Below are 13,636 nucleotides of genomic sequence, written 5' to 3' on the forward strand. Positions count from 1 at the left end.
GGCTTCGTTTTTTTTTTACGTCTTAAAATTAGGTCATCCACTTCGATAGTCGAGTGTGACGCTAATTCTAATTTACTATGATTAATTATAATAGTTAAATAATTATTATATAAATTTTGTATAAATTATTGTTTAAGCATTATTATCAATTTAAATATAAAATATTTCTAACTTATAAAAATATTTCTAAAGTTTAATTTGTGAGTTTATTTTTTTTCTTCGTTTCGGCGTGTTAATTTTAGAATTTGTATCAATCGAACAGTTTGGCGGAATTTACAAATACATTTTCAGTTACTCTCTTCCCTGTCTCTGTGTTGTTCCTCAACATGGATAATAAGTTATTATCGCGTTTTCAAGATTGCATTTCCAGCTTGGTTACTGGAAGTAAGGATGATTCGAATTTCGAAACATTTCAAGATTTGATGTTGTACATCGTCACGGATACGTCCCAGTATGCGGACATGAAAGCACTGCGAAAGATCTACCCGATCCAGACTCCTTTCATTGTCGGATGTTCCGGAAGGGTAAAAAGTAAAAACGCGTCGGAAACTCTTCCAACTCGGACCGTGTCTAATTCGACACAGGATTCGGAAAAGAGCAGCGGGAATGTTGATGATGCCAACATGTACGAGGGCCAGCCGCTAGAGATGAACGTTTATGCCAACCTTTCGTCCATCGATGCGGCCAACGTGATTTCGCCGGTTTGTGTCAAAGAGAAAATCTCTTTCGCCCCCGTTCGTCTTTCGTACGGCCGTCGGCTTCTCTCCGCCTATACCTCCCTCATGTTTTCTCATTTAGTTAAAAATGAAGAGCAAATCCCGCTTCTTCTTTACTGCTCTGGAGACGACTTTTACCGTACCGCATATGTGTATATTAGTCCAACTACTACACCTGAATCAAAGACCGTGCTCAAGTACGTCCGGATAACCATCGAAGAAGCCAAACCGGTTTCCACCATAACGTCAACTCGTTTTCCGGATTTGAGACGACGATCGACGTTGGCCGAATATAACGTTTACGACGGTAGCCGGTCGCATAACAATGTTGTTGTCGAGAGGCCCAGCCAGATAGTTTTGGAAGCGGAATGGGATAAGTCTCTAACGTTTCTCGAGAAACCTGCGCCGAATTCTAAAGTATCCATCAAGGCTAAGATCATCCCCGGCGATAAAACCAATCCGACGTATCCAAAGTTTCAGGAACTGTGCGTGTTAAAATGTCTTTTTGAAAGTCTTGGGAAATCCGAGGTCAGGTGGTCTGACGTGAAGGAAAAAGAGATCTCTTGCATGGAAAACCTAAAGGACCTTTTTGAAAAGCTGAAATTGGGCGATGCTTACATTAATGATGACTTCGAAACCCAGCAGAATGATAATGAACTTCGTCAGAACACCTTAGTGGTCGGCCGTAAAGATCACGATTTTACCGACAAGCTGTGGAACGTCCTCATCTACTGTACGCGCTATTCGGAACTTATCGAATGCCTGGAGTTTATGTTCCAGGAATTGCGAAACAAAAATATCCAGCCTCTCGTCCACAGAACCAACAAAACGAGGATCGCCGAAATAGTGCGTAACTCTTACACAAACGAGTTTTGCTTTCCCGACATGGAGGGTTACCTGCCTCTCAAGATGCTAATCGACATTGGTGTCGAGAAGCTGCGCAATGACTTTGTCAGTGTGCTGCTTACGAACGACCTGGCCACAACTGAGCAGCTAGCCTACTACACTGACCGCTCCTGCACTCTCGCCGAGAGAATCGAGCGATTGCAGAAGTTGTATAGCGTCTACGAGCTGTTGATGATACTCAATTTCTACCTGAAGATCTCCGAGTCAACCCTCAGCTTTGTGGCTCGCACAGCCCTCGGCTACTTTCAAAAGCACCCCCGTGATAACGACCACACGTTCGTCCTTCCCGTCTCTCCGGCCGACGTAGCCGGTTTTCTCAAGAAAAGCCAACCCAACCTGTGGAAGATCTCACTCGAAGACCCAAAGGACCCAACCAGGAGATCAATGTTTGCGTTCTTCGAGACCATGCCATTTGATCACATCGTTCTGAAAGAGGATTATCCGGAAGAACACGGCTATTATCTTGTTAAACTGCAGGAGCATTCGATTAATCTGTGAAAATCGAAATTTTGCTGCTTGTGCAGATTAGTGATGTTTAGCTTCTCCTGAACCTTTTATCTCTGTTTCTAGCTTTTTTTTTTTTTTTTTTTTTTTATTTAACGGGTTTGTATTACTGTACACATAGATTCGAAAAAGTTGTCAAAAAACAAATATATAACAAATAAATATTATCAAAGGCAAGATAAGTTACTTTTCTACCAAACAGGATACATTTTTTGTGTTTTTATTCAATGTAACATGTTTATTCAGCTCGAAAAACATACAGTGTTTACCGATGTATTGGAAAATTCAAAATGGCGCCCGACACTCTCTTTGGGAAAAGGTGTTATAAATAATAAACTAGACAAAATACTATTAAAAAAAACACCGAATATATGTCAACTTATGTCACGGTAACATATATTGAGCGAATTTCTAACAGTATTTTCTCTAGTTTATTATTTATAACATCTTTTCCTGAACTTACCGTGTTAAAGAGAGAGTCGGGCGCCATCTTGAATTTTCCAATACATTACATCGGTAAACACTATGCTTTTCGAGCTGAATAAACATGTTACATTGAATAAAAACACAAAAAATATATCCAGTTAGGTAGAAAAGTAACTTATATTGCCTTTGATAACATTTATTTGTTATATATTTGTTTTTTTGACAATTTTTTCGAATCTATGTGTACAGTAATACAAACCCCTAAAATAATTAAATAAAACGTTATAAGTTTTTCGGTGCTTCTACAGAATTTGAACCCAACTAAACCGACTATTTCCAAACTAATAATAACTAAAAAAATAAATAAATAAGGGGGCTGTGGCACATTTATATTATTTATTGATCTTTTATCTTCAATTTCTGATATATAAAACTTTGGTACATGAATTAATTATTTACTTTTTAATAGACATTTGAAAATGGGGGAGGGGGGCGTGAATTAAAAAAAACGTTTGTCTAAAATATTATATTCGGTTTATTGGAAAGAGCATAAAATTTCACATTGACCCTGAAAATATCGTAAAAAATAGAATCAATAGAAAAATTTTGATAGATTTTTAAAGTTTAAAAATTGAGAAATACTGAACTTGTAACATTCAATTAATTTCATTACTGTTTTTTAAAAAATAAAAAAAAATATTTCTATTAGTTTTAAAACAACTTTAATAGTTTATTTTGGAAGTATAATCCATAAAGAAAATAAGCAACCCACTTTTAAAAGAGAAATTACGAGTTTTTTTTTATATTTTATTTGCAGTTTCGTGTTAGAGGTGTCAAAAATTCTGATACACCTAGGGCTGTGCTCTATTTTATACTGGGAGAATAGGAGCTTAGTCCTACTTTTCTCTTGTCAAAGTGTCATTTTTACATATTTATTCATTTTTGCCATTTGTACTGGGCACAAATATATAATTGGTAATGTCCCTCAGAATTTTTCAATTTTACGAAGGGCAGATAGCCTTGTCTTCAATTAGCGCCGGTTCAAATTCAAGCAGATCTTTATTTTAAACCAAGTACAGTAATATATAATTTTTATTGTTTTCCTTGTTTGTTTGTTTTTTTTGTTTTGTTTTGTTTTTTTTTTTCATTCAAAATATAAGCTAGACTTCATTTTAAAAAAATACTAAAATTTTCGGTAATCATTATCATTATTACTGACAAATTATTTAAAAGGAAAAATCGTTCAGAAATTATTTCTAAACAATTTTTGGTAATTTAGGCTACCTGTTTTTCCTTCTCATTTGTGACCTATTTGTGTTCAAAAATGTTTTGTATCTAATATTTAAAAGGAAATTTTAAGCATTGAATACAAACTTATTTCTCTAAAAATCAATAAAAAAAAAAGTAAGTTTGAACAAGATTGTAACAAAATTGAATGCAAACATTAATGTTTATAAAATCAATAAACAAAAGTTTAAAGAGTGTAGGACTGTTTAATACAACAATTAAGATGTCCACGAATGTTATAATTTTTATACATATTTCATCGTAACAAATCAATTATGTAAGATTGGAACAGATCGTCTGCAGTTCCATATTGTCTTTTCATTTTCCGTTTTGCACATACCCATGTGTTCTCTGTTTTGTGTTTGGATGGAAGGATCCATGGGAGCCACAAAATTTCGTTGGTGTGTACCACACTATCGTATCTATATACGGCGGAATTAATTTGATCAAGTTGATCATATGAACGCAATGTGTTGCAGATTATACATGTACCAGGTAATATCCACCGTTCAATAATTGGTTCTAAAGTTTGTACATTGTATTGGGTAATTACACCATCAAGCATCGTTCACTTTCTCTTTCAACTAGCATTTCAGCCCAGTGTTGCTCGGGTGTTTGGAGGTGTATGTTAAGCAAAAAAAAGAAAAACAGTCAATTTATTTATTTTAACTTTGACCCTTATTATGACCTCTTAACATTTATTGTTTTGGGCTCAAATCAAGTTATAAAGTTAGATCCATGTCCAAAGAACCTATATATAAAATTTCAAGTGTTTAGACCCAAAATTGGCAGAGGAGTTTGGTAGAGTTTTCAAAGGTCAAATCGTTGAACTTTGACCCCTTAACAGGCAAATTTCTGGCCGAAAACCGATTACAAAGATTTTCCCAAATCTCAGTACCCTGTATATCAAATTTTGAGTCTGTAGACTGAAAATTGACAGATATTTGATAGGGAAATGTACACACAGACACTTTCACTTTTATAGATATATAGATTGCACCAAAAACAGAGTCCACGATGATGCTTTCGGTTGAAATACTTGCTTTCATCTATTTCAACCATGATGGGCTCACCATTATAGTCAGTACCATCAAGTTGCTGTAGATTATTTCCTATAAACTCTTTGCACACCTTTCTGATAAAATGATAAAAGTTGACAATTAGGTTGGTGCAAAAATAATGTCATTTTTTGACATTAAACTTCATGTCAAAAATCATTATTATTAGACACAGATAAAGAGTGTAGGAAATTATTGATAGTGGTTTTGGCTAGACAAGTGCTTTTCGTGAAAGTTTGGCAAGGAGGGACCATAGATTGGAGCTCAGCTGAGCACTTGCCATGAAAACTGAAAATAATGATAAAGCAGAGACAGGCTCGTAACTTTTGGCATTTCATAATTTTGAACACCTAGAACTATCACTAAAAACAATTTTGAACACATGGGCACATGCAAAGTGGGAAATGAAAACATAATATAGCACATGCAAGATGGGAATTCTAAGGACGATCCCTTTCAATTGAAAAAAGAAATTACTATCCTGTTTCAACTTTTCTTTGCTTGAATTTGAACCGATGCTAATTTAGGACACAGAGTTATCTGCCCTTCGTAAAATTGAAAATTTTGGAGGGACGCTAATTTAGGACATTACATATAATTTATATAATTAAATAAAACTTTATAATATACTAGACTACCTGTGATCCGTTGGGTCAGTATGTTATATTAACTATGGAATTAATGTATGAGCATGACACTTGTGACGTAAAGAAAATAGTTTTTTTGACATAACAAACATTTCTATGAAAGTATATTAAAAATGAAAAAAAGAATATAGATAGATTTCTATGAGTCGTTCTGTTTATAATTGTTTATTTTTGAAAAAAAAAACTTACAGCCATTGAATTATAAGTGGTTTGCCATACTTATAGGTAAATTTGCACTATTCAAAGTATGATATATCGTTTAATTTAAACGCAAAAAAAAAAAACAATTGGGACGCTGAAAACGTACACAATAAAACAATACGTTGTAAAATGCTCTTATGGTTGTCAAACGTTAAAGTAGATTTATTTGTAAGAAAATTGCGTTAAAATAACTTAAACATAATATGGAAATGAACGATATAAAAAATGTAGAAAGTATTAACAATTATTTAGATAATTTAAACGTAAAAAAAAAAAGCAATTGGGATGCTGAAAACATACAGAAAAACAATACGTTGTCAACGGGTCAAAGTTGATTTATTTGTAAGAAAATTGCGACAGTATACTTGTAATACAGAATAGTTTCAAAACATCCTCACCCTTCGTATGTTAAATAATAATTTCGAAATAATAACGTTAATGTTTCAGTGCGCAGGTCAAATTCTGCAAAAGTAGCGATTTGTGTTTATTTGTTTACGCTGTTATGGGTTTATGTTTATGTACACATGCGCAACCGGAAGTCGTTAACCGGATGGTGGGTTACAACACCCGTTACAATGTCATTGGAGTTTTATAATTATATAGATAATTTATATAATTAAATAATTGTCTTTTTTCTTGTTTCGTTGTAAAACAACTGTTAAAACTAAATTAAATTTTTGAATGAAATATTTGTTTTATTATTTGATAATACAAGTAGGTTTTTTTTTTTTTTAAATTACTTTTTTTTTTTTTTTGTAATAACACAAGACGTATTAAAATTAAAGTAATTTTTTTTTAATAAATATATGGTTTGGTTTTTCGTGTCATGACTTCGTTCCGTTCTATAATCAACCACTTCACATCCACTTCAGGTAGCTTGATTTTTTTTTTTTTTTTTTTTCCAAGCACTGATCTTGGATAATTCCCCATCACTTATCTACGCAAGCACCAATCTTTTTTTTCATTTTGTTTTGGAACGCTCTAAAGGTACTTAACCTGAATACGGACCGCGCTTAAATAAGGTTATTATTTAAGATCCTCATTCTTGACATGAGGAAAACGTTTTGTAACTGTTCTGTACTTTCACCTAACAATTTATCAAAGAAAAGATAAAACTTAAATTTAACTTGAAAACTCGGTCACTGTGACCTGGTAGATCAACACAAAACCTACCTTAAAAAAAACTTGTTTGCTATGGGTTTTCAGGTGTGCTGAAAACGAATATCACATTTAAAATTGGGGCCAGAACATCTTTTTCATGATACTGAAAAGATACTTTTCCGCGTGTTTCATGTAGTAATATTACACAGTGGCCATATTTATTCAAAATAGAAACAATATAATGAATTTTCCAGAAAGTGAAGAGTTAATCTTTTTTTTTTTTAATTTTTTTAAATATACGCGCACCTGTACATACAACAATGACCACAACTTATAAGTAGGGCTATGACAACAGCATATTCTTTTCATTGTTCTGACTCTCGAGTATATATCCGACACAGACACAATTAACCAACCAAGAACCACACCACTCTACATAAAAACAGATAGAATATCAATGGATATATATCGGAGAATCAAAACAAGGAAGAGAATATACTATTGTCATACCCTACTTATAACATAAAATATCGCATTTAAATTTTCCACAAATAAGTAGTTTTTCCGGATATTAAGCAATGTAATTCTTTGTGTTGCAATATTTTAAGATTAATGGGGTATGATCCCACACAGTCGGACGATTCTATTTATAAACGATGCTGCTAAGAACTGACGAATCAAATTAATTCACGTTCTGCTACCAACCAATCAGAAACCAGAATTGCTTCATAAATATTAAACCTTTTCTCGAGCAATTTCACATGTTCTTTTCCCGGGTTTCGACATGGTAAGAATATTTTGTTCTGTGGAACTGTCTACTACAAACAAGTCACCTCCCAGGACTTGTGTGTAACAGCGAACCATCTGAAACTGTTCTAAAAGTCAAAATGGTTTACACTTCTATAAGTGGTGGCAAAAATATGCGCACACTTGCACGTACAACAATGGCCACCACTTATAACATGAGGAATTACATTGCTTAATATCTGGAAAACTACCTATTTTGCGGAAAATTTAAATGTGATATTCCTTTTCAGCATACCTGACTATTTAAAAATAAAAAAAGCATGGTCTGTATTGTGCATAAGCTACTGGTCCTAAACTTTAATCAGTAAACGTGCAGAATAGTTAAGCTGATAACGTAACGTAAGCTAATGTTCATGTTTTGTTGCGGCAATTCAGTTTCGGTTGTTGCTGCGCAGGTGGAAAAACAGTAACAATGCAGAGAATGTCTATTCTGATTATATTGATCATAGTCATAGTAAAAGGAAAGACAGCAGACATAAAAAATTTTGCATCCTCCCCCCTTCTCTATTTTTTTTTTTTTTTTATCAATTTTTTCAGTGTATTATTATCGATTTACTACCAGATTATCAAATAAAATGAAAAGCAAGTCAATATTTAAATATTTGTAAGGGGATGCTTAATTTCTAATGAAACGTTCTAGTAAATGGATCACCCATTTGCGAACCACTCCACGTTTTTTTAGGCCAAATTTCACGAATTTAGCCTTTTTTCAGGTAGTTTAACCTTTTTTTTTTTTTTTTAATTTCGCTTTTTAAAATAATCTTTAAAAAAGGCTAAACTGCTTTAAAAAAGGGCTAAATGTATGGAATTTGGCCTAAAAACAACGAGTGGTTCTATAATGGTTGATCAATTTACCCTACTATTAACTTTATGTTGAGGAGAGGGGCTTACTACATGAACTTAGGGTAGTAATAGGGAAGTTACATCTTAAGGACTGACATACCAACTACATAGAACCAAATTCATTTGGTTTCTTGTGTACCAAAATAAAGCTATGAATGAATTCTGCTTTTGAAATCAAAAAAAAAAAGTTTCTGGTTGAGAGAAAATTAAAATTTATTTATTTATTTTTATTTTTTTTTTTTGTAAAAGTTATTTACTGCGTATTTTGTTTTGTTTTGTGTTTTTAATTTTTTTGTATATTTTTTTTGTTTTGATGTATATTTTTTTTATTTCTCAGCTGTTAACTATATTGTAAGATTGTTAAAAAAAAAAAAAACAACAACTGATTTCCATAAATGAACTTTTTTTTTTACACAGGAATCACCACTTATCAAGGCTCGGAGGCCACTCGAGGATAAGGGTTTTCATCACTAAATCTTACAAATTTGCGCCTTAAAAATATTATTTTTAAATATAATCAGTAATTAACCTATCTTCTGTTCTTGGTCTGTCACTTCTGTTCTGTTCTTGGTCTGTCACTTCTGTTCTGTTCTGTCACTTCTGTTCTGTTCTTGGTCTGTCACTTCTGTTCTGTTCTTGGTCTGTCACTTCTGTTCTGTTCTTGGTCTGTCACTTCTGTTCTTCTGTTTATTTCTCTGTTTATTTCTCTGTTGTTATCTATGATGTTATCTCGTCAGATTGTCAAAATCAGACTCAAATAGCATTTAAGTTAGCAAATCAAACTTTATTTCAGACTTGAGAAAAGTCTTCCAGCAATGGGTAAAATAGTAACTTGTGTTCAATAAATTGTTTATAACCGATATTGTTTAGTTTGTATTGCTCTGCACTTTCTAGAAAGATTGGTAAAGAAGAAAAAAAAACAGAATAGTTAACATTTGAGAACTCGTAATAAAAAAAAATTTATATAAAACACATTAATAATTAAATTCTCTACCGAACTCACTCAGTTTTAACATGGAAACGATTTATAAGAGTTTTTTTAATTTTTTTTTTTTTTCAAACATTTTGAAAATATCTTAGAAATTGTTTATATGCATTAAATCTAAATAAATCAGTAAATAATTTAATTCTAACGCGTCTTATAAATTGGATGTTTATTGGATTACAAGTTTAACAAATGTTAACTATTCTGTACTTCTATCAAAAAATGATGCTACCAGGGTTGTTCCAAAAGTAATCCCTCTTATTTTTTTATTCCACCCGAATGAGTCAGAAGGGATTGCAAATTGCATTGTTATGATGATTGAACTTATGCATTCATAACCTGAATGTTTCATCTCTCTGTTACAGATATTAATGGTATGAGACTCTAAGAAAGCAACCCTTGTCAGATGTAGAGATGTATCATTGAATTCCTGGCAAAAGTGCACTGAGAATGTTGGCGACTATGTAGAAAAATAAATTCTGGAGCGCAAAAGATCGCTCGTTTTTAATGGCACCACTCTCGTTTTCATAACTCTTAAACGTTTTGAATGAAAAAAAAAAATAGGACGCTTTACTTTTAGAACAATCCCTGTATAATAAAATTTGTTAAAAAATATATATTGTCATTTTGATATTTGTTAGATAATATTCAATTTATCCATGACATACATGAACAATTAGTAGTGCCCGGACGATTAATCAGAATCAGAAAAATTGGAACATTTTAGGGCAGGAGTCGCCAAAGATTCAAATGAGGGAGGCATATTGCTCACTTCTAGCGCTATACAGGCCAAAATAAAAAAAAATGACATGGAAGTGTTTTTAACTATTTTGCTCAGTTTTGCTTTTTAATGAAACTGGTTCTCCAAAATTCTGTGTAAGAAAATATAATTTTGAAATTAAAATAACATTGGTTTGTTTTTCCGAAACATTTTTTTGAATTGAAGTAAAAATGTCACTGTCAGAAAATATAGTTTTAATTTTTGTAAAAACATTTCTTGAAAAGTCTGCGCAAGAAAATATAACTTTAATAAAACAATTTTTTAATTAAATCTTTAATCGAGAAGCGCCACTTAATGGCAGTTTAGTAAACCGCACCAAAAAAGGCGCCGTCTGTATAATGCAGAAGTGCTCCTTGGTGATACTGTTGAAGCACAGCAAGTGCTAGTATGATAAGCTGTTGACTTAGAATGGGTGCTTTATGCCAAATTGGTGATTGAATATGGTTAAATTTGTACTCATTTTTGCATTAAATATTAATACCTATTGATCCATTACTGAGCATCAAATGGTTGCCATAATACTTAGTTCACTGTACCTTATAATAACAAAGGTTTATACAAAATTTCATCCAGATCAGTTCAGTAGTTTCAGAGAAAAAGTGAAAGTAAATGAAGTACTGTAGTGACTAATCCCTAAGTTGCATTGAACGGATACCATAACACTTAGTTTGCTGTACCTTATTACAAAATATTCAGTCAGATCGGCACACACACACATATATATGTATATATATACACACACACACACATTACAGAAAGTATGTATAATAATTAATATATATAATCTATAATATAAATCTCACCTGTCTGTTTAAATGTATGCTTGCATGTCTCGCAAAAACTTGCAACAGAGGCGACAGATTTTCACGAGATCGGTATCGTTTTGAAGCTCGACCCTTGAGATGACAAATATCCAAAAACATTAATTCCTTCACCCTCAACTGGGCACTTTTCTACAGGGAGGGGTCGTTTTTTTCGCCAATATTTTTTAATGTCATCCTCTCTTCAATTGTCTAGCCTTAATTTAAACCTACATCACTTCCGGTTTGGCAATGTGCACAACAGTAAAGACGTCTTTTTTTTTTTTTTTTTTTTTTTTTTTTTTCTAATTCACAGTACGGGTTCGAGTCTACCAGTTTTTTTTTTTTTTTCTCAACACACAACTATAAACACCCGGGCAATGCTGGGCACCCAGGCTAGTCATTTAATAAATGATAAAAAAAAAAAAATCCATTTCAATTACACGTCCAACATTTGAATTATAATAAACAATAATAACATCACATCTTTACAATGTTTGCCATCTACGTGATTTTAAAAAAATCTCACTCACTTCATGCCACAAACACTATACACACCTTGAATGCTAATGGTGTTCTTTGTTCTAAAATAGAACAAAAACATCCTTTTCACATCACAAACACAACAAGGATATCTTCAAATATTGTACTGCTATTTTATTTTCTTCAAATTAATCCTCCCGAAAAAGTCTTGAAATAAAGACGAAAAGTTGAACATATAATTTGATTATACATATATAAAGGCACCCACATATGTGCAGTTTCTGATGTACGAAGAATTGGAATCAGGAATTTAGTACGGAATCAGTAAATATATCAACATTGGGGAAAAATATTGGTATCACCCTATCACTATATATATATATATATATTTAGTAAGGTGATTGATAATTTATAATTCAAATTCAAATTAAAAATCTGTTTCATAAGAAGGAACACAGCAAAGCCAATAAATTGTACCATCGTTTCAGAAACAATGTTTTTATTGCAATAGGCATTAAGTCATGGACAATAATTTTAACATATAGTTTGTTTTTTAAACAGTCTCCACATCAGCAAAAAGACACCATAAATAAACCTAGCATTTTTTAAGTAAGGCAGGTGTATCTTCTAATGGTTCGCCTTTTGAAAATCGTAATTATCGTCAAAGCATTCATTTGGATGTTAGATGTAGCTTATAAATGCTCGAATATATATATATCATAAACAACATGGCAAAAAAGAAAGAAATACATACTGATGATGAAGTATATCTCCAAAATATATTATAAATTTCAATATAAATTTAAAACAAAATAAATATCTGTTTATTTTGTAATAATGCGTTGTTTTGGCTTCAAATGTATCAAATACGTATTTTGTTAAATTTTTTTTATTACATTTTCACCCCAAACAAGGCATATTGCCACTTTGATACAGGGGGCTACTATCAGGGACCTAAGTTCCAGGGGTATTATGTAGGGAGTTTAGCAGCAAGATGTCTGTTCACATTAAACTGTAACTTCTGTATGTCAGTACTGTTGAGGAAGCAGGAAATCGGAAGAAAATTCCAAAGTCCTGCCATTCTGAGGAAGAAGCTATTAGAGTAAAAGGCTTTCTTACATCTAGGGGTCTCAACTGTGTAGGGATGGAACTTCGCTGCTTGTCGGGTTTGTCAGGAGTATTTATGTCGAGGGGGTACAAGTGCTTGTAGTTCACCAAACTGTAAAATAGGCAGAGGGATGCAACATTTCGTCAGTGGGATAGGGGCTGAAGTTTAGATGACAATTCAGGACCTATTAGGTTGGCGACTCTCTTTTGGACCCTGTCCAAGAGTGAGAGACTGGTAGCAGATGCACCAGCGCAAATGTGACAGCAGTACTCCATACATGGGCGAATGGTGGCTTTGTAGAGGTACAGGATACTTTCAGGCGTAAGTAATTTTCTAGTACGATAGAGGGAGCCCACCTTCTTTACAGCAGCCTTAGCAATGATCTCAACTCATGTTTCTTGTGAACGTTAAACCAAGGAGCTTGAATGAAGTGCTCTCAGGTAAAATATCTCTAGCCATAGCTATTGGTGGTTGGTAAGGTTTCATGTAATTATTAAAGGAAACTAGCCTTGTCTTGGCAGCGTTGAACGTTACCATCCATTTATGACCCCATTCCACTACAGACTGAAGATCTTCCTCTAGGGTTTCAGCCATTACCTTAGATATGTGCTCATTAGTTTTCCCCATGTGCCTGCTATAGTGTAACACCCTCTCTGGTGAAGTTACATAAGGACCTCTGATCTTCGATAACTTTGGCTCATGTCGTCTGGTTCTTTGAGAGGCCGTCACATTGAATCCTGGTATGCTGAAAACGAATAACAAAACTCATGCAGGCAAGAAAGACAACAGTCGCTTGAATTCTATTCTAATCGTACAAAATATATTACAGACTTTTTACAATATTTTTTGTTCTTAGCAAGTTTTAAAAGTTTCAAATCTTTAGTTTTCGCAGACGGCACTCAGATGGGTCAGAGAAGAGGTGTGCTGGTCACGTCTTCAGGGAACGACGAGTTTCCATGCAATCTGTGCCCCTTGGAATCAAA

General features: G+C 33.2%; 2 protein-coding genes and 1 long non-coding RNA gene across 3 annotated transcripts in view; 2 read left to right on the forward strand and 1 right to left on the reverse strand.

Annotated features, from left to right (window-relative positions):
- Positions 1–13,636, reverse strand: part of LOC145291955 (oxidoreductase NAD-binding domain-containing protein 1-like) — a 169,602-nt gene that overhangs the window by 91,685 nt on the left and 64,281 nt on the right. The gene's annotated exons all lie outside the window — the stretch shown is intronic.
- On the forward strand, positions 202–2,215 carry LOC145291954 (protein zwilch homolog). Its single transcript, XM_080137882.1, has one exon. The coding sequence runs from the start codon at positions 327–329 to the stop codon at positions 2,118–2,120; it is 1,794 nt and encodes a 597-aa protein (XP_079994008.1). The 5' UTR covers positions 202–326; the 3' UTR covers positions 2,121–2,215.
- LOC145291952 (uncharacterized) lies at positions 3,064–9,358 on the forward strand. Its single transcript, XR_013869511.1, has 2 exons — positions 3,064–6,058; positions 8,608–9,358. It is a non-coding gene; the product is annotated as an uncharacterized LOC145291952 (long non-coding RNA).

Source organism: Euprymna scolopes, chromosome 13 (assembly GCF_053919585.1).
Source record: "Euprymna scolopes isolate OS-2025 chromosome 13, ASM5391958v1, whole genome shotgun sequence".
Lineage (NCBI taxonomy): Eukaryota > Metazoa > Mollusca > Cephalopoda > Sepiida > Sepiolidae > Euprymna > Euprymna scolopes.